The 24,267-nt window shown below is 44.1% G+C and overlaps 2 protein-coding genes and 1 long non-coding RNA gene across 3 annotated transcripts; 2 read left to right on the forward strand and 1 right to left on the reverse strand.

Moving 5' to 3' along the window:
* The first annotated feature begins 1,601 nt into the window (after positions 1–1,601).
* LOC120975320 (uncharacterized) lies at positions 1,602–2,031 on the forward strand. Its single transcript, XR_005771100.1, has 2 exons — positions 1,602–1,685; positions 1,763–2,031. It is a non-coding gene; the product is annotated as an uncharacterized lncRNA (long non-coding RNA).
* A 16,394-nt stretch (positions 2,032–18,425) lies between these two features.
* On the forward strand, positions 18,426–19,164 carry LOC141042671 (uncharacterized). The gene is made up of 3 exons (XM_073511542.1): positions 18,426–18,431; positions 18,667–18,732; positions 18,847–19,164. Exons 1-3 carry the CDS (start codon positions 18,426–18,428, stop codon positions 19,162–19,164), a joined length of 390 nt encoding a protein of 129 aa, XP_073367643.1.
* Positions 19,165–21,105: 1,941 nt separating this feature from the next.
* On the reverse strand, positions 21,106–23,990 carry LOC109776996 (uncharacterized). Its single transcript, XM_020335660.3, has 7 exons — positions 23,617–23,990; positions 23,025–23,153; positions 22,785–22,907; positions 22,522–22,653; positions 22,269–22,388; positions 21,999–22,180; positions 21,106–21,524 (listed from the first exon to the last, which is right to left on the reverse strand). Exons 1-7 carry the CDS (start codon positions 23,858–23,860, stop codon positions 21,402–21,404), a joined length of 1,053 nt encoding a protein of 350 aa, XP_020191249.1. The 5' UTR covers positions 23,861–23,990; the 3' UTR covers positions 21,106–21,401.
* Between the last annotated feature and the right edge of the window lie 277 nt (positions 23,991–24,267).

Raw genomic sequence — 24,267 nt, forward strand, 5'->3', positions numbered from 1 at the left:
CCTGAGCATGGCTGGATTAAGGCTAATGTTGATGGTGCAACTACCAAAGGAGGAGAGAAGGGGGCGGGGGGGTGGTTTTCCGGAATTCAGACGGAGCATTCTTCGCTGCGGCGTGTCAGAGCTACCCGAATGTAGGTGATCCAGCATCGGCGGAGCTTCAAGCATGCAGGAGAGCTGCCCAAATGGCGGGAGAGCTTAATCTTGCACGGGTACATATTGAGATGGACTGCCAAGCAGTGGTACGAAAGTTGCAAAGTGCAAATGATGATCTCTCCACGTTCGGGCCAATGATTAAGGAGGTTAAAAATCTGGTAGCAACGCGGGAGTGGAAGGTGACATGGGTTCGAAGGACGGCCAATGGAGCTGCGCATCTTCTAGCTAAGGAAGGAGTAGCGAGTAATCGGAGTATGGTATGGGTGCACGATCCCCCAGAATGTATTTTGCAGTTGCTTTCGGCAGAAATCCCTGCCCCTTATAACTGAATAAAGTTGAAGTGAACTTCAAAAAAAAACTTTGATTATAGTTGACTTTTTAGTAAGATTTGATTTGATTTGGGTAGTAGGAAAGTTTGGATTTAGTGGAGATTTTGTTAAGATTTGATTTGAATACTTTAATGCATGACCTAGTTTGGGTAAATTGACAATTTGATTGAGTTAATGCACGATCAAATGGACCGGCCCAACTTGGCTGCGCTTGAGCGAAAGGTCGCCTTTATGACGCTCGCGGGTGTAATATAGGGCTTGCAGGGGGCGTGGGAGTGAGGCGAGACTACCAAATTCCCCTTTGATATAATTAATGTTTTGGTAAGATTTGATTTTTTTGGGGGTGGGGGGGTACGAGTAATGGAAGGCAAGGACATTTTGGTTTTAGTTGAGATTTTATTAAGATTTGATTTGATTGAGTTAATGCATGATGTTATTTTAGGAATGTGCCAATTTGATTAGATTTTGATTTGGGGAAGTGTCAATTCTGATAGTATGTTTAGCACAAATAATAGGTTGGCCATGAAAAACTAAAACAGGAAAAAAGAAAACCAAATAATGAAACATACAAAAAATGAAAATGAAAACAAGTGCACATGTCAGATCGACCAACTTTGATTATAGTTGACATTTTACTAATATTTGATTTGATTTGGTGTAGTAGGAAAGTTTGGATTTAGGGGAGATTTTTTTAATATTTGATTTAAATAGTTTAATGCATGACGTAGTTTTGGAAAAGTGAATATTTGGTTGAGTTAATGCATGCATCAAATGGGCCGGCCCAACTTGGCTGCGCTTCAGAGAAAAGTCGCCTGTATGACGCTCATGGGCGTTATATAGGGTTTGCAGGTGGGTTGGTGGGAGTGAGGCGAGACTACCAACCCCCCATTTAGGAGTAGAGATATGTAATCTTTAATTTACCTCTATTATTATTATTGCATATTTTAATGCTAGCCTTACTAATTTTGTTGCAAATAAAAACATTAAGCGGTAGCGCTCTGGATAGATAATTATCAGCTATCTATTTTGATTGCGCAGATTAAGACTTGCCCCGTATACTTGTTGGTTGCTGAGATATAAGGACACCCCTCTGAGTGCAATTTAGAAGAAGAAGCATCTGGCATCCTTTACATTCTCCATGGACAAGTACCAGTACACACCAATCATACTAGGGGTGCTTCTTCGGTAGCCATGTAGTGCAATGTAAGTGGCATATTCCATTTGGTAAAATCATAGACTAACGTGCATGCATGCTAATGGTTTCTTTTGTTATTCCGCAGGCAGAATCGATTTCCCGGATGGGATCTGCATCAGGCAACCCTGCGAATCAAGTGTGGACGGCATACAAGGAATGTTTCTGCTGTAGATCAGCAGGCCATCGCTATTGGACAATGGAAGAATGCCATAGTATAGATGTGGACGGCAGCCGGGTGCACCACCCTCAGTCTAATGTAATAATTGGATGTTTTTTTTTTGAAGCGATACAACTTGGTCCTTCGCCATGATCTAAAAGAAACAGTTTCCCCCCATCAGTTGGGAGTTAAGTTTAGTTTTCTAGACTTTGTCATTTATTCTATGGACCTAAATCCATCCATATAAAAAGTACATTCGTACCAAGTTTTTGTTCAAGATAAAATATTCCGTAAACTGAATGTGGTAGATTATAGACCAAGTCGATATCTACTAGAGATACATTAGGAAACCAACTTGTTTTTTTTTGCGTTGGAATTTGGGGTTCTTTATTCAACAAAAGCACACCTGGCACCGTCCGCCATAAGGCTATTGACCAGGAACGGAGGTACATCATCTGTCCATGCCTCGGTCAATTGCACCGAACAAGCTCGCTTGATGTACAATACACCCCATATACAAACAAAAATTCCACACTTACCTAGAAATCCTACGTAATCTTACTTAACTTTTCTAACTAATCCCTCCACCCCCCCCCCCTATTTCAATTGTGTGGGCCCCCTCCCCTGATTTCCTTCAATTAAAAAAGGCCACCTAAGCTATTACGTTAGTTTACGCATGATAGCTACGCCGTGTAGCATTGCTCATATACAAATGCATACAACGCGACTTGATTGTATAGCAACGGCGGCAGAGGGCCTACAGGTGTAGGGATAGCGATGTATAGGGCATGGGGAGAGTAGGCCAATGCCTTACCCATATAACTCGTGGGTATAAAATTCTACCCATATCCATGGGTATAAAGTTTTACCCGTAGCCATGCCTGGTGGATATCCTTTACCACTAGTTACTTGGTTAGTAGTTCAATAGCACACAATATTTTGTAGCCTATCTTATGTTGCCACATCATAGGCATGTTCTCCTACTCTTTTACTGACTCGTTTCTGCCTACCACACTCCTACTTGCCACCGACCCGCCGATGCTGAAGAATTGGAGAAATGAGTGGTTATAGAGGGGGGAGATGGAGGTCGGTGGCACAGTTGCTGACTCCATGCCTTAAGATGATAGCGTAATGACAAGGGACGATTGATCGACAACTCAGGTTGCACCCTAGTCCATGTCTTCAGATCAATATGAGTAGGGCTTAGGTATACCCGTGGGTACATGACTATACCCATGATTTAATAGATAGGGTATGGGTACTACCCATGTTGGCTGTATGCCCTAGAGACAATAGACATTACATCTTTTTCACAATTAATGCATTATGTTTTTATGCTATAACTGCAATGGATCCTGAATGTGAGATTCAGAGGAAAATATACACGCACGTGTAGAAACATAAACACCGTTTATACCCTTTGTCTTGTCTCTTTGACAAACTCATTTATATTAGATGGCCCTGTTTTCCTGGTCATGGACAAACAACTATCAATATTAATGAGGGCACATTGTTGTCTCAACATTGTGCTGGGTAGACCCAAGTAGTTGATGCACTACGAGATATTGTTTTGGTATTGCCATATAGTATCATCACAGAAGATTAGCTTGTTAGATTCCTTAGACCATGAGAATGTTGTGGTCATGTATTCTGGAAAGCCTACTTTGGTATTGTCAAGTATCACACGGTAACATGGTGATCAAAAAGGCAATTACTGGGTAATCCCGAAAGCATGCATTGATCATAATAGTTTTGGGAATTTATCCTCTTAAGTATTAGAGAGATACATCCAAGGCCCACTGTGTATGATAGTATCCATAACAAGTATGTGCAAACAAATGCATGATGTATGTCATGGGGATACTAGAATGCGGGAACAAGAGAAGGCGTCATACCGGTAACGAGGATAACTGGACATAGTGAATAAAGAGTTTTATTCATGGAATGTCTTATGTCTCGCCTCAGGTATTCACTGGACATAGTGAAGCAATAGGAATACACATGTGATACGTCTCCAACGTATCTATAATTGTTTATTGTCATGCTATTATATTATCAATCTAAGATGCTTTATATGCATTTTTACATCATCTTTGGGAATAAACCTACTAACTCAGTGCCCAATGCCAGTTCTTGTTTTCTGCATGTTTTTTGTTTTTCAGAAAATCAATACCAAACGAAGTCCAAACACGATGGAACTTTAAGGTGATTTTTTCTATACCATAAGCGACCCTAGAAGCTTTGGGAGGACGCGAGAAGATCTACGGGAGAGCCACAAGCTCACACGATGCGCCCCTAGGGGGCGCCACCTGAGTTTGTGAGTCCCATGCAGCTCCGTTTGACCTAATTCTAAGCCTATAAATTCCTATAAATCCCAAAACCAACAAGGAGCCACCCAAAACAATTTTTCCGCAAACTCATGCTTCTGTTCTTCTGCGGTCCCATCTGGAGGCCTTTTCCAGCACTTTGCCAGAGGGGGAATCGATCACTGAGGGCTTCTACATTAACCTTGCCGCAGCACCAATAATGTGTGAGCAGTTTACCAAACACCTACGTGTCCACAGTGATTCGCTAGATGGCTTCTTCTCTCTCTTTGATTTTCAATATAATGTTCTCCTTGGAGTTCTATTCGATGTAATCTTCTTTTGCGGTGTGTTTGTTGGGATCTGATGAATTTTGGATTTATGATTAAAATATTTATTGAAAGAAACTGAGTCTTTGCTGAACATTATTATGCATGATTGTTATACCTTTATATTTCTCTCCGATCTAACAGTTTGGTTTGGTCAACTAGATTAATTTATCTTCAATGGGAGAGGTGCTTTGTAGTGGGTTCAATCTTGCGTGTCCTCGCCCAGTACAACAGGGGTAGCGAGGCATGTATTGTATTGCTGCTACTAGTGGTAAAACGGAGGGTTTAATCATATTGCTTGGTTTTATTCTGTCTACATTATGTCATCTTTCGTAAAGCGTTGCTCTGTTTGTCTTGAACTTAATACCATAGTGCAGGTAGGAGTGGGTCGATTGGTGGAGTAATAGTAGTAGATGCAGGCAGGAGTTGGTCTACTTGTCACGAAAGTGATGCCTATGTACATGATCATTTCCAAAAATATCATCATAACTATGCTTTTTTCTATCAATTGCCCAATAGTAATTTGTCTACCCATTTTATGCTTTGTTATGAGAGTGAAGCCTCTAGTGAAAACTATGGCCTCCGGGTCTACTTATATCATATTACAAAACAAAAAATACCTTGCTGCAATTTTAGTCTTTTTATTTTTACTTTGCAACTTATCTATCCACCACTACCATATTTAATCCTTGCAAGTACTGAGTTCAATGGGATTGACAACCCTCTTGTCCGCGTTGGGTGCAAGTATTTGCTCTTCTGTGTGCAGGTACTATTTACTAGGAATTTGCGTGGTTCTCCTATTGGTTCGATAACCTCGGTTCTTACTGAGGGAAATAATATCCACTACTATGCTGTTTCACCCTTCCTCTTTGGGGAAAATCCCAACGCAACTCACAAGTAGCAACATTATAATCAACAGGTTCAACAGAGTGTCTTCGCATAACAAGTGGGAATCAATATGGGCATCCACGGCTCCGCTATTGATAATTGATTGGAAAAGATCTTCAATCATGACTACTTGTTATCGAACCTATAGGGGTCACACACTTAAGCTGTCATAAGTCGTTTGTGTATATTGCATGGTTCGGAGTAGAGAGCGAGTATCACTCGGATAGTCCCGACGTGATAGAATTACGTTAGGAGAGATAATAAGAGAGGGCATGAGATGTCCTGGATGTTAGAAAGTGTTTCTAACATTGTTAGATAAAGTCGATGATTTTATCTAATGGTATATAGGGTTCCGGAAAAGATTCGGAGGAAAACCGATAAAGGAGGGAGTGCGGAGGGGGCACTAGGAGCCCTACAGATGCGCCCTTTACGGGAGTGTTAGCCACATGGGCCCTAGGCCATGATGGCAGGCACATGCCTCTCCTTGGGTTTCCTTATTTGATATTTTTGGATTTTGGGAAGTCCCAAATTTAAAGGAAGGAATAAAAGGAAAGGAGGAGTATGGTAGGTGGACTCCTATTTGGAGTAGGAGTCCACCACGCACAAGGCATGGGGGAGGCAGCAGCCTTGCCTAGGGCAGGCGCACCTAGGGGAGGTTACCCCCTCCCCAAGGCAAGTCCTCCTCCCCTCCTCCTATATATACCCACCCCCTCCCATAAGAAAGACACACAATTTGGTCTTTGGGTTTTGAGGTGTCCTCTCCCAAACCCCTCTCTCTCTCTCTCCCTCACTCCCATGTGTTGGGTCCTTATCCACCTCTTGTACACCGGTAGTTCATAGTTCTGGACAACGAAATTCTGCCGGACTTTGACGGACGAACGTGTCTGAGCTGTCAGAGGGATCGTACGTTTGATCCTCGCTCGGTTGGATCCATAAGGCTGGATATGGGGAGTCAGCGGCTTTCTCACTGCTAGGCTTAGCCGTGAGAATCTTCATCATGCCTCATCAACTTCGTCATCAACACTCGTACCACATCTTCGCATTGGTAACGATCTAGATCTAACTTGACTTGTACTCCCTCCATAAACTAATATAAGAGCATTTAGAATACTAAAGTAGTTATCTAAACTCTCTTATATTAGTTTAGATGGGGAGTATCTTCATAGATGATCTTGGTTGTTGCGTAAGACCGAAAATTTTAAATTCCTGCACGTAACCCTTCAACCCATGGGTGCAAAATGTGCACATACCCTACCCATATGGGTATGGTACCGGTGCTTACCTGTATCCATGGGTAAAATCTCCATCCTTACACAGGAACGGTGTCGATGGCTCAGCGGGCTCGAGTGGCGGAGGAGAACTTGAGTGAAACACAGTCAACAGTGTTGCAGGCCGAAACGATTATGTCCGTGTGATTTGACGGCGGGCCTCGCCGTCCATTAACGGCCGCGTACGAGCACCATCACCCCCATGCCATGTCATCACCCTAGTGGGTCCTCCTTGTCAGATCCGGTGTAAATTCGTGTTCAATTTAAGCGTTTTTTCTTTTGCAGAAAACTTGAAAATTTATGGTGATTTCTTGTCCCCAAAATGGAACGTGGTACCCTTTGCGAGAGGAGGGGCTAGACCAGGAGCAGGAACTCGTCATTTCGTGGTCGTGGTTGTGGTGGGCGAGACGCGGGTAGACCAGAAGCTCCGCCCTTGTCGCCGATTCGCCCTCTCCAGCCGTCGTGAGCTCCATCCATATCCTTTTTCTTCTCCCGCACGGGTCGGTCCACGACTCCCCGACCTGACCAAGCCCTTGTCAATAGATTTCGTGCATGCATATCCTGCAGTATTTAGTTATAAGAGAATGGCAACTTTTTGTTTGGATGGCAAGTTTCAGTTTTGTTAGATTTGTTTTTTTATGGCAACTTTAGTGTAAAAAACGTTAGGGCGGTGTTACTGCATGTCACACGTGTGACACTTATCATTTAGAAAAAAAATAAATAGAAAAAGGGGAACAAAACGAGAGTTTCCGTAAAATCTATCGATCAAGGTGCCAATCCACGACTACGTCAGCTGGTACATATTTCTTCGATCGTACTTGGGTCTGCTTGGTGCCAAAATATGATTACATCTCCTATTTGAATCTAAAGTAGGAGTAGTAGTAGTAGTAACGTAAAGGGAAATGCTTCGCTTCATCCGGGGGATGGTGCGTTCCCATCCTCCGCCTCGGTTGCTCGCCACGCGTCCCCTCCGTGGGAGGCTGCGAGGTAAGAGGCCCCACCAACTTGCAACTTAACCGTCCTTTGCTAGTCAGTCGTTACCCAGCACCCTGAAGTTCACATGAATATCAAGACTAAACAAATCAAGTGCAGCGCAGACATCTTCATGTTCTGCAGCAAATCCATTTCTAAGTAACTACAGCTCATATAGCTGCAACAAAACACTAGAAGCAACAAAAGGTATCTTCATTTCAGCTCAGGACAGGAGCAGATTCTATCTAAATCTAATCTAATCCTTGTGGGTGGGCATTAACATTACATAATTAGCCGAGTGTTGGTTGGCTTCATATCATTCCTCTTGTTCAGATGAATCAGAAGCACGCCACTTCACTTCTGCCTCTCAGCGCAATTAAGGCGCCATGTTTTTAAGGCGTCGCCTTATGGAGATAAGGCGCCATGACAAATAATGCTGCTGCAACTGACAAACTCATGGAGGATTTGCTGGCAACAGAGTGATTAACAACCAATCAGATCAACATGTAACCGTCAAACCATTCCATTGCTAGTCAGTCGTTGCCCAACAGATTCAGTATGAATAATATGTTGACACCTATGTTCAGATAAACACCAGAGGAGACTGAACTGATCAACAAGTGCAGACATCTTAATGTTCTGCAGCAAGCCCATTTCTAAGATAAGTAGTAACTAGCGGCCATTAGAGCTCGCATACCGTACTAAAAGCAACAAACGGCGTTGCCATGTGAGGAGAATCTACCTAACTAAATCATACTATGTAGGTATTAACACAACATAATTTCACTGGCTGTTAGTTGGAGCCATTGCATTCATCTTCCTCGGAACAAGTCGAACCGTGCCTCTCAGGGCAGTTGTGGTAGTCATGGTCGAGTACATATTCCTTACAGTCTTCGTTTTTTCTGTGGCTTTGCCTGGTACACAGGAGGATCTAGTCAGTGATAAATATATAAAACTGCTTGAAAGTGGAAAAAATGTTGTCAACAGAGGGCATGGCATGGTCATATGATAACTAAATGGATGGTTTACTGGCAATAAATGAAAGAATACCATCAGGACAAGTCGTGTGCACCTCTAAAAATTATTACATTGTAAAGATTAAGATATGCTAGTCATATCGATTTTGGGGACATGTCAGTGAGAAATATCAATATGGAGGTTGCTTGCTTAACGCATACATTATATCATCCGGATAAAACCAAATGTGATGGCCCTAGGATTATAAGGGCTAAGGCAGAATGAAAAGTAATTTGTAATACACAGAACTTCTACAGATGGCTCTAATCAAGACAGTGGGATTAGTTATTCAACCATGTTTTGCAAATTTGCCTATGAAGCAATTGATCTAGAGGCACGCTGGTACGAGTAGAATTCCGTGTAGAGCTTACGGTCTTCCTGTAGTACTCATTCTCAGCTCTCAACTCTTCATTCTGCTTCTTCAAAGACTTGTTCTCTTTTGTCTTGAAATGCAACTCCAGTTCGAGCCTCTGAATCTGTTCAGCCTCGAGCTCTTTCGTCTTGCGAACAAGCTGCAGCCTCAGCCTCTGATTCTCAGCTCTTCCTGTAGGACCCAGGGATCGTTTCCGAGGTGGCTATCATCGCGGTGGGAGAGGGAAACGGCCACCACCGCCACGACACTACCCGCCGCCACCACCGCCAGCTATAGAGGAGGCTTCGGGTGAGGTGATTGAGCACGGGGCAGCTTCGGTGGGGGATCCATCCACGTTACCCGCAGCGGCAGTTGATGCGGTTAGGGCTTTGGCAGCAGTGCCGGTTCCGGTGACTTCGGGAGGGACCAAACTTCGGGAGGGCACGTCTGACAAAGGGTCGGAGAAAGTGGAGGGAGAGAAACTATCTAAGTGGGTGATTAAGAAGAAGAAGTTGCCTTGCTATCGATGTGGTGAGCCGGGGCACTTCGTGGCAGAGTGTACTAATGAGCTTTGCGAGTACTGTCTTCGTTCCCAGCATGCGACTGGGGAATGTCCTCTCCTCTCCGGTCCCAAGCCTGCCATTAACATTTTTGGGGTCTGCTGTAAGGAGTTGATGTTTTTTGAGACACCGGAGGTCGATCCTCTACCACAGATGGTCGAGAACTCTTTCCCGGTAGCTATCAGAGTTACTAATGGGCAGTTGACCGAAGCTCAGATTATCAGACAGTTGCGTGAGTTAGTGCCGGGTAATCATCAGTGGCTTCTGGAGCAGTTAGATGGTCAGTCTTATAAGGTTGATTGTCCCACTAAAGAAGATCAGATGCATTTTCTTAAGTGGGGTTTATGTCGTGTGACGAGTACAAACATTGTTATCGCTTTCGACGAGTGGAAGCAGGAGGAACCTGAAGGAACACCTCTACAGAAGGTATGGGTTCGCTTTTATGGGGTGCCACCTAAATATGTAAAACATTTTTTGATTGCTTGGAGTTTGGGTGGTCTCATTGGTAAGACAGAAAAGGTTGACATGCCTTTCACACGCGCACAAAATGCGGCGAGATTGTTGGTCAGTGTGGTGAGTGTTGAGCATATACCAGATGTGGTCAGTTGGACACATGCTGGAGCCACTTATATCTTAGAGCTCGAGATTGAGGATACTGCAGTCTCGGAGGAGGGAGATGGGCCACATGACATGGACACGACTGAGGGTGGTGGTGCGCCCGGGAACCAGGAGAAGGGCGCTGATGATGCACTGCCGGAGTCGGATAAGGGGCCTACGACAGATAAGGTAGCCAGCTCTACCAAACAGGCGCGCTCGTCCACTACTCCGGTGAACACACTTCGTTTTGGTTCTTTTGCACCGGGGTCGGCTCCTAGCCGGTTATGGAGCACCAGGGTTGAGGCAGACGACCCGGCAGAGCTTGAGCTGCCGCCAGCCCGAATCTAGTCGGCGATGTGACGTTTGCGGAGTCCACACCCGGGGCACGGGTCGATTCTGAGAGGTTGGTTGCGGGAGGGGCGCCTGGACAGGAGGTCTGTGGCACTTTTCCCAGTTTGACGACTCTGGCAGCTTTGGGGTGAGGTGCGGGAAGGAGTCCCGTGTTATAACCCCCTCACAGGATCATATCTTCCGCAGTGGCACGTCGGGGGTGAGATGCGGGAAGGAGTCCCGTGTCGCAACTCCTCCACTGTGTTGCATCGAGCAGGGCAGTCGAGGGACGGCGGTTTCCGCGGGTGCCAAGGGGGGCGGGATATGTGAGCAGGCGGCTCCACGGCCCGTTTCCCCTGTGGCACAGGCGGCGGAGGTCCACTCCACAGCGCCCTCCCCTCCTTCACCGACGATAAGGGCGGGGCGTGGGAGTCCTGACCGCACTCTTGGCGGGAAGACCACAGAGGATCTCATCGCTTTTGGCGGGATTGCGGATCCGGTGTCGGCTGGCAGGCATGTCAGTAACCGGATCTAGGGACAGCCGGACGCGGACGACCTGCAGCTAGCGCGTGCCAAGAGGGCCGCCATGCTTCGTCATGCTGAGATCACTGCAGGTACGTCCTTTGATACAAGTTGTTCCATTTTATACTTCTCTGAGAATGAAATTGTTGACAAGGCAAACGACTTAGGTATTTCTTTGGGGTCAAATGAAACCGAGGTCGTCAAATCAGTTAACGATCTTTTAGACTTGGAAGCAGAGAGGGCTTCAGAGATCATTCATAATCTTGCTTCTGTCCAATCTTTGAATGATAATGACATGAACAATTTAGGCATTAATGATCTTACATATATTTGTCATAATCTTTTACCGAGTGACGAGGCTGAAGAGGAGGAGGTTGTGGAGAACACAGATACGGTCGAACCTCTCTTGAGGGAGGAGGTACGACCTGTCATAGATGATTTCTTCGTACCGCAGGGTGTTGAGGAGAAGCCCAAACGACCCTGGAAGCGGAAAATTTATCCTACTTCGGTAGTACGTAGGAGTGCTAGAGTAAAACTTAAGAAAAAATTCCATGATGATTTATGAAAGGACTCTTTTGGAATAGCAGAGGTCTAGCAGACTTGGCTAAACAAAGATTCTTAGCAGAGACAACTTTAGAGCATCACTTAGATTTCATTGCACTTTTAGAAACTGGACGAGATAAGTTCACATCCCAATTTCTTCAAACCCTTTCCAGTGGTATCGACTTTGATTGGCACATTTTACCCCCTAGAGGAAGATCCGGCGGGATTTTACTAGGTGTACGGTGTGAGTCGTTAGAGGTGCTTAATGTGGTGCAGGGAGACTTTTCGGTTAAATTTAGGGTGCGATCAAAATTGGATGGTTTCTGATGGTCGTTAGTTGCAGTATATGGGGCAGCACAACCTGAATTTAAACCCGACTTTCTTGCCGATTTAGTGCGGATTTGTGGAGATGAGAATCTGCCATTACTAGTCGGGGGAGATTTTAATATCATTCGGAGAAGAGAAGAAAAGAATAATGACAATTTCGATGGCCGGTGGTCAATGATGTTTAACATGATTATCGAGAGCCTCAATTTGAGAGAAATTGAGCTCACCGGTAGACAGTTTACATGGGCTAATTCGTTACCTACTCCGACATATGAGAAGTTGGATAGGGTACTTGCTAGTGTGGAGTGGGAGCAAAAATATCCCATGGTGTCGGTTCATGCGATGCAAAGAGCGATCTCGGACCATACACCACTCCTTTTAGATTCGGGAGAGGCTACTCATGTTGCAAACAAAAATACCTTCTCCTTCGAGCAAAGTTGGTTTGAGCGAGAAGGATTTATGGAGATGATTGCACGCGAATGGGATTTACCAGTTATGGGTATGACGCATGTCGAGAGATGGCAGAATAAGATTAGACATCTCCGACAATTTCTGAGAGGTTGGGCCAGGAATGAGAGTGGGATTTATAAGAAGAAAAAAGAAAGTCTAATTCAACTCATTGAGGCATTAGATGTAAAAGCTGAAACAACTCTTCTTTCTGTGATTGAGCATCGCACCAAGTCAGAGGCTGAGCAAGGCCTACGTGCTCTCTTGAGAGAGGAGGAACTCAAGTGGGCGTTACGTGCGAAATCGCTTAAAGTTGTACAAGGGGACAACAATACACAGTTCTTCCATATGATTGCAAATGGTAAACATAGGAAGAAGAAGATTATACAGCTTGAACAAGACGAAGGAACAATTGTGGAGCACGAAAATCTGAAATCATATATTTCCAATTATTATAAAAACCTTTTTGGGCCCCCGATTACTTCCACGGTGTCTCTTGCTGAGTCGGTGATTGATGATATTCCTCAATTACAGGCAGCGGAGAATGATATTCTCTCGGCACCGTTTACTGAAAAAGAAGTTCATCTAGCCATAACTCAAATGAAGCCGAATAAAGCACCGGGACCAGATGGGTTCCCAGCTGAATTCTATCAGAAATGTTGGCATATCATTAAAGATGATCTTATGCCTATGTTTCATGATTTTTTTATGGCCATTTGGAGTTGTTTCACCTAAACTTTGGTACTATTACATTATTACCAAAGAGGAATGAGGCGGTCAGAATAGAACAATTTCGACCCATTTGCCTGCTGAATGTGAGTTTTAAATTTTTTACAAAGGTAGGAACCAATAGATTGACGCAAGTTGCTCACTCAGTGGTTCAACCTAGTCAGACAGCTTTCATGTCTGGACGACACATACTCGAAGGAGTGGTTGTCTTACATGAAACACTCCATGAAATTCATTCAAAGAAACTGGACGGGGTTATCTTAAAAGTGGATTTCGAGAAGGCTTATGATAAAGTTAAATGGCCTTTTCTTCAGCAGGCAATGCGTATGAAGGGTTTTAGTGAACGCTGGAGGCACCAGGTGAATACTCAAGTCCAGAAAGGTAGTGTCGGAATTAAGGTGAACGATGACATTGGTCACTACTTCCAGACGCATAAGGGGTTGAGACAAGGGGATTCCATGTCACCTCTTCTGTTCAATATTGTGGCAGATATGCTGGCCGTCATTATTGGCAGGGCCAAGCAACATGGCCATGTAGAAGGTCTAGTTCCTCATCTGATTGATGGAGGAGTGTCCATTCTACAATATGCTGATGACACTATCCTTTTCATGGAACATGACATGGCTAAGGCACATAATATGAAACGTATCCTATGTCTATTCGAACAATTGTCTGGATTAAAAATTAATTTTCATAAGAGCGAGGTGTTCTGCTTTGGGAAGGCTAAAGAAGAGGAACATACTTACAGACAATTGTTTGGATGCGAAGTAGGTGCTTTACCATTCAGTTACTTGGGTATTCCGATTCATCACCGTAAACTCTCCAATAAGGAATGGAAATGTATTGAAGAACGAATTGAAAAAAAACTCAGCTGTTGGAAGGGTAAGCTGATGTCATATGGAGGTCGACTAGTTTTGATTAACTCCGTATTGACTAGCATGCCAATGTTTTTACTTTCGTTCTTCGAAATTCCGAAAGGGGTCCGCAAGCGGCTTGATTTCTTTCGATCTCGTTTCTTTTGGCAATCTGAGGAGTCCAAGAGGAAGTACCGTCTCGCACGATGGGATATCCTTTGTCGACCTAAAGACCAATGGGGGCTCGGTATTGAGAATTTGGAAGTTAAGAATAAATGTCTTATGAGCAAATGGTTGTATAGGTTAGAGACAGAGCCGGAGGGCATGTGGTCTCAAATCCTACGCAATAAATACTTGCACTCGAAAACTCTAGCCCAGGTTACTATCAGACCGAATGATTCACCGTTCTGGAAGGGACTTATGAGAACGAAAGATTTGTTCTTCCGTAGGATCAAATTCGTGATTGGCAACGGGATGCCAACAAGATTTTGGGAGGACACGTGGCTAGGAGAGACACCTCTGGCCTTACAATACCCTACCCTTTACAATATTGTGCAACGTAAGGAAGATTACGTAGGTATTGTCTTTCAAAATATTCCCTTGAACATCCAGTTCCGACGTACGTTAGTGGGGGAGAGATGGACAGCCTGGATGCACCTGGTTCGGAGATTGATCGAAGTTCGACTCTTCAACAGGCCAGACTCCATGCACTAGATGTTAACTAAAAATGGGATATTTACGGTGAAATCATTTTATACGGATTTGATTAATTCTGGCCCCCTCTCAAGATCACTTCATATTTGGAAGATTAAGGTTCCTTTGCGGATTAAAATTTTCATGTGGTTTGTTCACAAGCAAGTAATACTCACAAAGGATAACCTAATTAAGAGGCGATGGGTAGGAAATGCGCGGTGTTGTTTCTGTGCTCAAGACGAGACAATACAACATTTATTTATTGAATGCCCACTTGCCAAGTTACTTTGGAGAACGATTCATATAGCTTTTAATATCACCCCCCTATAGATATTGCGTCTTTGTTTGGGACGTGGTTAGCTGGGGTTGAACAGGTCACGGCAGCTCGTATTCGGATTGGAATATGTGCGTTATTATGGGCTATATGGAATTGCAGAAACGATGTGATATTTACCAGACAACACAACTTAACTTTTTTGCAGGTTATCTTCAGAGCTACAGCTTGGATCCGTACGTGGTCCTTACTCACTCCTATGGACTCCAGGGAGCCTTTGGTTACTGGGTGCAACCAATGGGAGATGGTGGCTCGGGCTATATTCAACCGGTTCGGATGGCGGTCGCATAACAGGATAGGAGTCTAGAGAGATTTTCCTTATTTTTACCATACCGGTTGTCTTTGTCCGCTTGTACTTTTCAGTTTTTATGCCTTGTGCTCTGCTCCATTTGCGAGCTGTAAGACCTTTGCGGTGATACTTTCGGGATTTTTAATAAAAGGGCTGCATGCATCATTATGATGCAGAGGCCGGGGGTATACCTCCATTTCCAAAAAAGATACTCACCTGCATTGATACAAAATATATTATCGAGAAAAGCATTGTGTATTTTGAAATATGCGAGTACTAGGAGCTAGTGATTATCTTTTCTATACCTTGACTTGTTTTGTTCTGGATCTCGATTCCAATCGATTGCACTCCGTTGGGTGTCGCGGCTGCTTTCCTCTTCCTTCCTTGCTCCCAGCCTCCAATCTGAACGTAGTTGTCTACCGAAACATACTTGTCTGCATTTAAACATTTCATTTGCACATTACTCAAAATGTAATCAATCTGACAGATAACGACGCACGCTTTCTACTCGTGATGAAAGTGAAACTGCATACATGGATACCAATTGCAAGGTATGATGAATACTTCTTTATACCTTGACCTTCTTCGTTCTGGATCTCAATTCCAGTAGCCGGCAGTTCGTTTCGTTTAGCAGTTACTTCTCTCTTCCTTCCTTGCTCCCAGCCTCCAATCTTAACGTAGTTGTCCTCAGAAACGTGCTCCTCTGCATTTAAACATTTCATTTGCACACCATTCAAAGCGCGATCAATCTCAGAGATAACGAAGCACGCATTCGACTCATGATGAAACTGCTGTGTTCTATAAGTACAGATTGCAACAAGGTGTGATCAATACTTCTTTATACCTTGACCTTCTTCGTTCTGGATCTCATTTCCGGTAGCCTGTGGTTCGTATCGTTTGCCGGTTGCTGTTCTCTTCATTCCCTGCAGCCCGCCTCCAATCTGAACATAGCTGTCCTCAGAAACATGCTCGGCTGCATTTAAACATTCCATTCGCACACCACTCAAAATGTAGTGAATGTCAGAGATAACAAAGCACACGTTCTAATTCTACTCATGATGAACTGCATACATGGATATTGTGTTCTATAAGTAACAACTACAAGAAGGGGTGATCAATACTTGTTTATACCTTCATCTTCAGAAGCCCGTGGTGTATTTAGTTTGGCGGCTGCTTCTCTGTTCCTTCCCTGCAGCTCACCTTCACGCGGAAAGTGGCTATCCTCAGAAACCCCCTCCTCTGCAACTGACATTTTCCATTTGCAACACCACTCAGGTTTCAAAAATCCAATCAACCTCATAGATATAGCATCAATTGCATGGAAAATCAAGAACATTGTCGATCTACACTACAGCTAGTACTAATTGCAGGAACTTAGCAAATGCTCTGCTCCTGGGAACTGGTTATTTCTAGAGGGCCTTGAAACTGTGTTGAGTGCATAGAGAACTAACGCATTTGGCTGATCGTTGACCAGGATTCAAACTGTGGAGTCGATCGATTCAACGATTTTCTCGAGAAAACCCTAAATCAGGGGCTGAACCCCCCAAAATTTTCCCCAATCGAGAAGCGGGAAGCATGAGCATCCTTAGAAGCCGCTTGCGATTTGCGGAGCTGCGAGGCATGCGAGATGGAGGCGGCGAGAAATCGAAGCAAGGGTATTATAGCTCCTCTAACTTTCCTTCTCAATGTTAGAGGATCTGATTCCAGGCGGTGGGTGGGGACTGGGGAGTGCGGAAGAGACTCTTGAGTTTAGTCATTAACTTTTCACCGTCCCGCTGTGCCCACCCACGCGCTGCAATTCCGTTCCATTTTCCTATAAAGAAATAATAATTCAAAATGCCACTCAAAGTATTACTACTAGTACTATCAATCTCATTTCCTCCGACTAAAACATCGGTATTCGGTTTATCAAGAGAAACAAACATTATAAATACATCGTTGTATGTTTGTTGTGGATTAATATATAAGGGCCTGTTTGGGAATGCTCTGGCAGCTCAGAGGGTGGGAGTTGGGCTGGACGTGATGGGAAGCTGGGATGAACCACAAAGTAAAAGGAACAAGTTAGGGAGGTGGTGACCCTAGATTACTGAGGTGTTCTAAAAGCCCCCTCTGACATTTCCTCTCCAATGCGACGCTTGGCTACACATATCGTGGGAGCCGGTGTCTTCTGGTCTATGTTAACGATTTGTTAGATGCTGCTTCTACAAGCTCATGGGTTTCAATAAGTTTGCTCTGCTAATACAGAGATATGGAGGAGGCAACAAGCTTTGCTCGTGGTGCGGAGCCAATGAGTGTAGAAGGAAGAAGATTTCGGCACCCCGAAAGATTTGGATGTATTTTTCAATTCTATAAGGTTGTTTTTATAACGACATGTTTTACTTAATATATGGCATTTGACTTTTTTTAAATAAAAAAAGACAATGTCACCGTCACCTACACTAAATCAACTATTGTTTCTTTTCCGACGAGAAGAAACGCATAGATCCTACACATTGGTGGAGATGCACAATCAACATCCCTAATGTTGTTGTTTTTTAGTGATCAAGAGCAACACTATCTCCATTCGACTTTCAAGGTTTTATTGGATGCTCCCTCCATTCGGATATATAGTGTATATTTCTCTGTTGCTAAGTCACATTTTTAAGTATGATCAAGATTAATTATAGTCCATCTTTTCTTTAGTTGTATAGTACATCTATCATTCTATGAACTTGGTCAAACTGATGAACATACTGTGAGTTACAATGATGTTAAGATCATTGTCTCTTTGTCTAAATTTATTATTCCATAGCAACGCAGGGGCATTCAGTTAGTATAATGTATATTTCTCTGGTGCTAAGTCACATTTTTAAGTGTGATCAAGATTATAGTACGTTATAGAATTTCCGTTAGAGTACATCTTTTTTTAGTTCTATAGTACATCTATCATTCTCAGGTCAAACTGAAAGAAATTTAACTTAAACACAAGATTAGTCCTTCAAAACCCGAACAAGGAGAGTATGTCGGAAGACATGGAATCGACCACAAGATAAAGAGGTTAGTCATGAAGTTTATGCTAGCACGTTGTTCATCTAACCGTGTAGTATAAAAACTTGGGTTCGGGTGCTCTTATACTTTTCAAACTGAATAAACGATATAAACCACATGGTAAATTATCAATATAAGAAAGCTACATAAAAGTAGACAATCCTCGTCCAAAAAAGGAGTCTATGTATTCCAGATTACCTAGATATAGGGATGCAGGTGAATGTGTCCGCGAGGCCCACGAACCATGCAAAATTGATGATTTTGTTAATTAGCTCGGTATTTGAAGTAGCAGCAATTAGCCTATTTTCGGTCTCGCGGACCCGTCTGTCCCACTGCCTCTCTACCCAGAAAGCCTTTTTCCTGAAATGCCATTTCCATGTCATACTTGGAGAGAGTGTTGTCCCTCAGCATAAACTAGCATAAACTGGTGGTTGCTGACTTTCACTTTCAGATTCGTGTCCAGCAGGATAAGCGTATCAAAGTCGCTAGAACAAAGTGGTGGAAGCTCAAGGGGGAGGTAGCTCAGGCGTTCAAGGAGAGATTCATTAAGGAGGGCCATTGGGAGGAAGGAGGGGATGCGGATAATGTGTGGATGAAGATGGCGACTTGCATTCGTAAGGTGGCCTCTTAGGAGTTTGGAGTGTCCAGGGGAAGGAGAAGTGAAGCTAAGGATACCTGGTGGTGGAATGATGATGTCCAGAAGACGATTCAGGAGAAGAAAGATTGTTTTAGACGCTTATACCTGGACAGGAGTGCAGACAACATAGAGAAGTACAAGATGGCGAAGAAGGTCGTGAAGCAAGCTATTAGTGAAGCAAGGAGTTGGGCGTATGAGGACCTCTACCGGCGGCTAGGCACGAAGGAAGGTGAAAGGGACATCTATAAGATGGCGAAGATCCTAGAGAGGAAGACGAGGGATGTTGGCCAAGTCAAATGCATCAAGGACTGAGCAAACCAGCTCCTGGTGAAGGACGAGGAGATTATGCATAGATTGCACGAGTACTTTGACAAGCTGTTTAATGGGGAGAATGAGACTTCTACCATCGGATTGGACGACTCCTTCGATGAGGCCAGCAGGCGTTTTGTTCGGCGAATTTAGGAGTCTGAGGTCAAGGAAGCTGTAAAAATGATGAAAGGAGGCAAGGCGATGGTTCCTGATTGTATCCTCATTGAGGTGTGGAAAGGCCTCGGGGACATAGTGATAGTATGGCTAGCCAAGAATTTCAACCTCATTTTCGGACAAACAAGATGCCAGAAGAATGGAGACGGAGTATATTAGTACCAATCTTCAAAAACAAGGGGGATGTTCAGAGTTGTACTAATTATCGTGGAATTAAGTTGATGAGCCATACAATGAGGCTATGGGAGAGAGTCATTGAGCACCGCTTAAGAATGACAAACGCGACCAAAAATTAGTTTGGTTTTATGCCTAGGAGGTCGACCATGGAATCCATTTTCTTGGTATAACAACTTATGGAGAGATACAGGGAGCAAAAGAAGGAGGACCTGCATATGGTGTTCATTGGCTTGGAGAAGGCCTATGATAAGATATCACGCAATGTCATGTGGTGGGCCTTGGAAAAACACAAAGTACTAGAAAAGTACATTACCCTCATTAAGGACATGTATGATAATGTTGTGACAAGTGTTCGAACAAGTGATGTCGACACTAATGACTTCCCGATTAAGATATGACTACATCAGGGGTCAGCTTTGAGCCCTTATCTTTTTTGCTTTGGTGATGAATGAGGTCATAAGGGATATACAAGGAGATATCCCACTCTTTGCGGATGATGTGGTGCTAGTTGACGATAGTCGGACGGGGGTCAATAGGAAGTTTGAGTTATGGAGACAAACCTTGGAATCGAAAGCTTTAGGTTTAGTAAAACTAAAACCGAGTACATGAGGTGCGGTTTTAGTACTACTAGGCGCGAGGAGGAGGAGGTTAGCCTTGGTGGGCAGGTGGTGCCTCGGAAGGACACCTTTCGATATTTGGGGTCAATGCTGCAGAAAGATAGGGGTATTGATGAAGATGTGAAACATCGAATCAAAGCCGGATGAATGAAGTGGCGCCAAGCTTCTGGCATTCTCTGTGACAAGAGAGTGCAATGAATGCCATAAAAGATAAAAGGGAAGTTCTATAGGACGGCGGTTCGACCCACAATGTTGTATGTCGCTGAGTGTTGGCTGGTGACATGCTCAACAGATAGGTGTGGAGGAGATGCGCATATTGAGATGGATGTGTGGTCACACAAGGAAGGATCGAGTCCGGAATGATGACATACGGAATAGAGTTGGGGTATCACCAATTGAAGAGAAGCTTGACCAACATCGTCTGAGATAGTTCGGGCATATTCAGCGCAGGCCTCCAAAAGCTCCAGTGCATAGCGGACGGCTAAAGCATGATCAAGAGAGGTCGGGGTAGACCGAATTTGACATGGGAGGAGTCCGTAAAGAGAGATTTGGAGGATTGAAGTATCACCAAAGAACTAGTCATGGACAGGGTGCGTGGAAGCTTGCTATCCATGTGCCAGAACCATGAGTTGGTCGCAAGATCTTATGGATTTCACCTCTAGCCTATCCCAACTTATTTGGGACTAAAGGCTTTGTTGTTGTTTGTTGTTGTCATCATTTCCAAGTCATCAATATTCCTGTTGTCAGTTTTATTTATCACCAGAGAAACTCCAACCTGAATAGTTAAGTCAATCAGAATAAGCCCGATTAACGCTTAAGTTCGGGCCTAAATTAAATCGCACCTTCTTTCATAGTGTGTGGGAAGGACGACCAAGGAACAACTCCTTGTGCAGACTTCTGACTATCTGGTCAAATCATAGTCCTACAATGTGCATACTCATATGGCGGGCAAATGGAGGATTTACCGGCAACAGAGTAATGAACAACCAATAACTTTTGCTTTGCTAGTACTCTTACGTTGTTTCCCAGAAGATTCAATACTAATCAGACTAGCCTTCAGGTTCACATAAACATCAGAGGAGCTTAACAGATCAAGTGCAGCAGACATTTCATGTTTCTGCAGCAAACCTGTTTCTAAGATACGTGGTAACTAGATGTCACTAGAGCTAATATAATTGCAAAAGCATCACTAAAATCAACAAAAGGCTTGCGCACTGCCGCACGAGCAGATTCTACAGATCCTAGTGTAACACAGCATAACTTCACAGGATGTTAGATGGAGCCGTCGTCTTCTTCAGAACAAGCGGAAGCGCGTCTCTCGGGGCAGTTGCGGAAGTCGTGGTCGACATATTCCTTACAGAACCCGCACAGCCTTCGGGTTTTTTGTGGCTTTGCCTGGTACACACAAAGGATCTAGTCAGTGAATACATGCAAGTGCTTGTAAGCGGAAGTACCAGATGTTTTAAGCAGAGGACATGGGGCATGGTCATATGCCAGCTAAATGGATGATTTACTGGCAATAAAAGAAAGAATACCACCAAGTCAAGTCATGTGCAGCTTCTAAAAAGTATTCCATTGAAAGATGTGATAACCCCTATATCAATTTTTTTGACATGTCAATGAGAAAATTACTATGGAACTTGCTGAATGCATATATTCTATAGCTTCCGACTGAAACTACATGCGATGGCCCTAGGAACATACTGTAGTGTAAGGGATAAGGCAGAATTCAAAGTAATTTGTAATACACAGAACATCTACAGGTTGCTCAATAGTAAGACAGTGGAACATATTTGCAAATTAGCTTGTGAAGAAAGAAATTAATCTAGAGGCATGTTGGTATGATAGAGCATTCTGTGTAGAACTTACGGTCTTCTTATAGTACTCATTCTCAGCTTTGAACTCTTCAAGCTGCTTCTTCAGAAATTCGTTCTCCTTTTTCATAAAATGCAATTCCAGCTCGAGTCTCCGAATCTGTTCAGCCTCAAGCTCTTTCGTCTTGCGAACAAGCTGCAGCCTCAGCATCTGATTCTGCACTCTCAGACACTCACCTGCACTGATACAAAATATTACCGAGAAATGGCATGGAGTATTTTGAAATATGCAAGTACTAAGAGTTAGTTATGGTGCTTTTTATACCATAAGCATTTTTCTTCCGGATCTTAATTCCAGTCATTTGCTGTTTGTTGGGCACCACTGTTGTTTTCCTCTTCCTTCCTTGCTGCCCGCCTCCAACCTTGTCCTCAGAAACATACCCCTCTGCATTTGAACATTCCATTCACACACCACTCAAAATTGCAATTAATCTCAGAGATAACAAAGCACGCATTCTACTCATGATGAACTGCATACATGGATATTGCAAGCCAGGGTGATCAATACTTCTTTATACCTTGATCTTTTTCGTTCTGGATCTCATCTCCAGAAGCCCGCAGTGTATTTAGTTTGGCGGCTGCTTCTCCGTTCCTTCCCTGCAGCACATCTTCACGCTGAAAATGGCTATCCTCAGAAATCTCCTCCGCAACTGCAATTTTCATTTGCACCACCACTCAGGAGTCAAAATCCAATCAATCTCATAGTCATATTGATAAGAACTAGTGAGGGTATATTTTGAAATATGCGAGTACTAAGAACTACTGATGATGTTTTTTATACCATGAGCATTTTTGTTCGGGATCCCAGATCCAACAGTCTGCAGTTTGCCAGCTGTTACGGTTGCTTTCCTCTTCTTTCCTCGGAACCCACCTCCAACGTAGTTATCCTCAGAAACGTACTCCTCTGCATTTGAACATTTCGTTTATGCACCGCAGAAAATTCAATCAATCTCAGAGATAACGAAGCATGGATATTGTGTTCTGTAAGTACCAATTGCAACAAGGTGTGATCAATTTATACCTTGACCTTCTTCGTTCTGGGTCTCAGCTGCGGGAACCTGTGGTGCATTTCGTCCGGCGGCAGCTTCGCTCTTCATTCCCTGCAGCACGCCTTCAAGCTGAAAATGGCCATCCTCAGAAATCTCCTTCTCTGCAACAGAAATTTTCATTCGCAACACCACTCAGATCTCAAAATCCAATCAATCTCATAGGCATAGATATAATATCAATTGCACTTCAGCTAGTACTAATTATAGTAGTGGAATTCTTAAATTCTACAAGGTGTGCACTAATTGCAGGAAGATTCGCATGTCCGATGCAGTGGCACCACAACCTCTGCTCCTGGGAACTGATTTCTCTTAATACATTTGGATGGCCCTTGATTAGGATTCAAACTGTGGACTGAATTACTGAAGCCCCCCAAAAAAATTCCCCAATCTATCCGCGAAGCATTCTAGAAGCTGCTCGCGATTTCCGTAACTCCAATCCAAGCCATACGAGATGGTCGATGCGGGAATCGAAAGCAAGAGGTGATGTTCGTGGCGATCGAAAATGGAAAATAACTTAATGCTGCTGCCAAATTAATTAAGGAAGTGAGTGTCCCGCTTAATTACTGTCGCAATCGCGGGCGGCGCGGCTGCCGCCCTCCCTCCCGGCGGGGGCGAGGGCCTCCGGCTCCACCTCCCGTTCGCACTCGCCCGCCACCACATCCGCATTCTCCTCCCCCGCGCCCTGCTCCCCTTGCTCGAAATCGGAGTCGGAGTCCACCATCGGCTCATCTTCCGCGGCGCCGCCATTGTTGAAGGTCTCCCACCACTTGCTGAACTCGTCAGGGGCGTGCGCGGCGGCGTCGGCCATGCCGACGGGGCGATGCCCGCCGGCGTTGCTGTTGGTAATGCAGCGAAAGCGGAAGGCTGCTCTGCTGCGCGTCTCTCCCTCTCCCTCTGCGCCTGGAGGTCAGTTGTGATTTGCGAGTCGTGCCGTGCGTGGCCTAGTGGGTGGTGGGTGAGCAGTAAAAGAAACTGGGTTTACTTCATTTTTCACCCACACGCTGCAATTTCATGGAATATTTTTTTTGGCGCAAAGACAGGGGCATGCGCTGCAATATCATTTCGTTCTCTTTAAAAATAATCAAAATGGGACACTTTTTTTTTCAACAAAGGATGATTTTTATTGACCGGGACATTTGTTTTCTTATTTGCACAACATTTTTTTTAAAACACAGTACAGACGCAAGCGCTCATACACACACGCATACACTCGCC

Source organism: Aegilops tauschii, chromosome 3, assembly GCF_002575655.3.
Source record: "Aegilops tauschii subsp. strangulata cultivar AL8/78 chromosome 3, Aet v6.0, whole genome shotgun sequence".
NCBI classification, from domain to species: Eukaryota; Viridiplantae; Streptophyta; class Magnoliopsida; order Poales; family Poaceae; genus Aegilops; species Aegilops tauschii.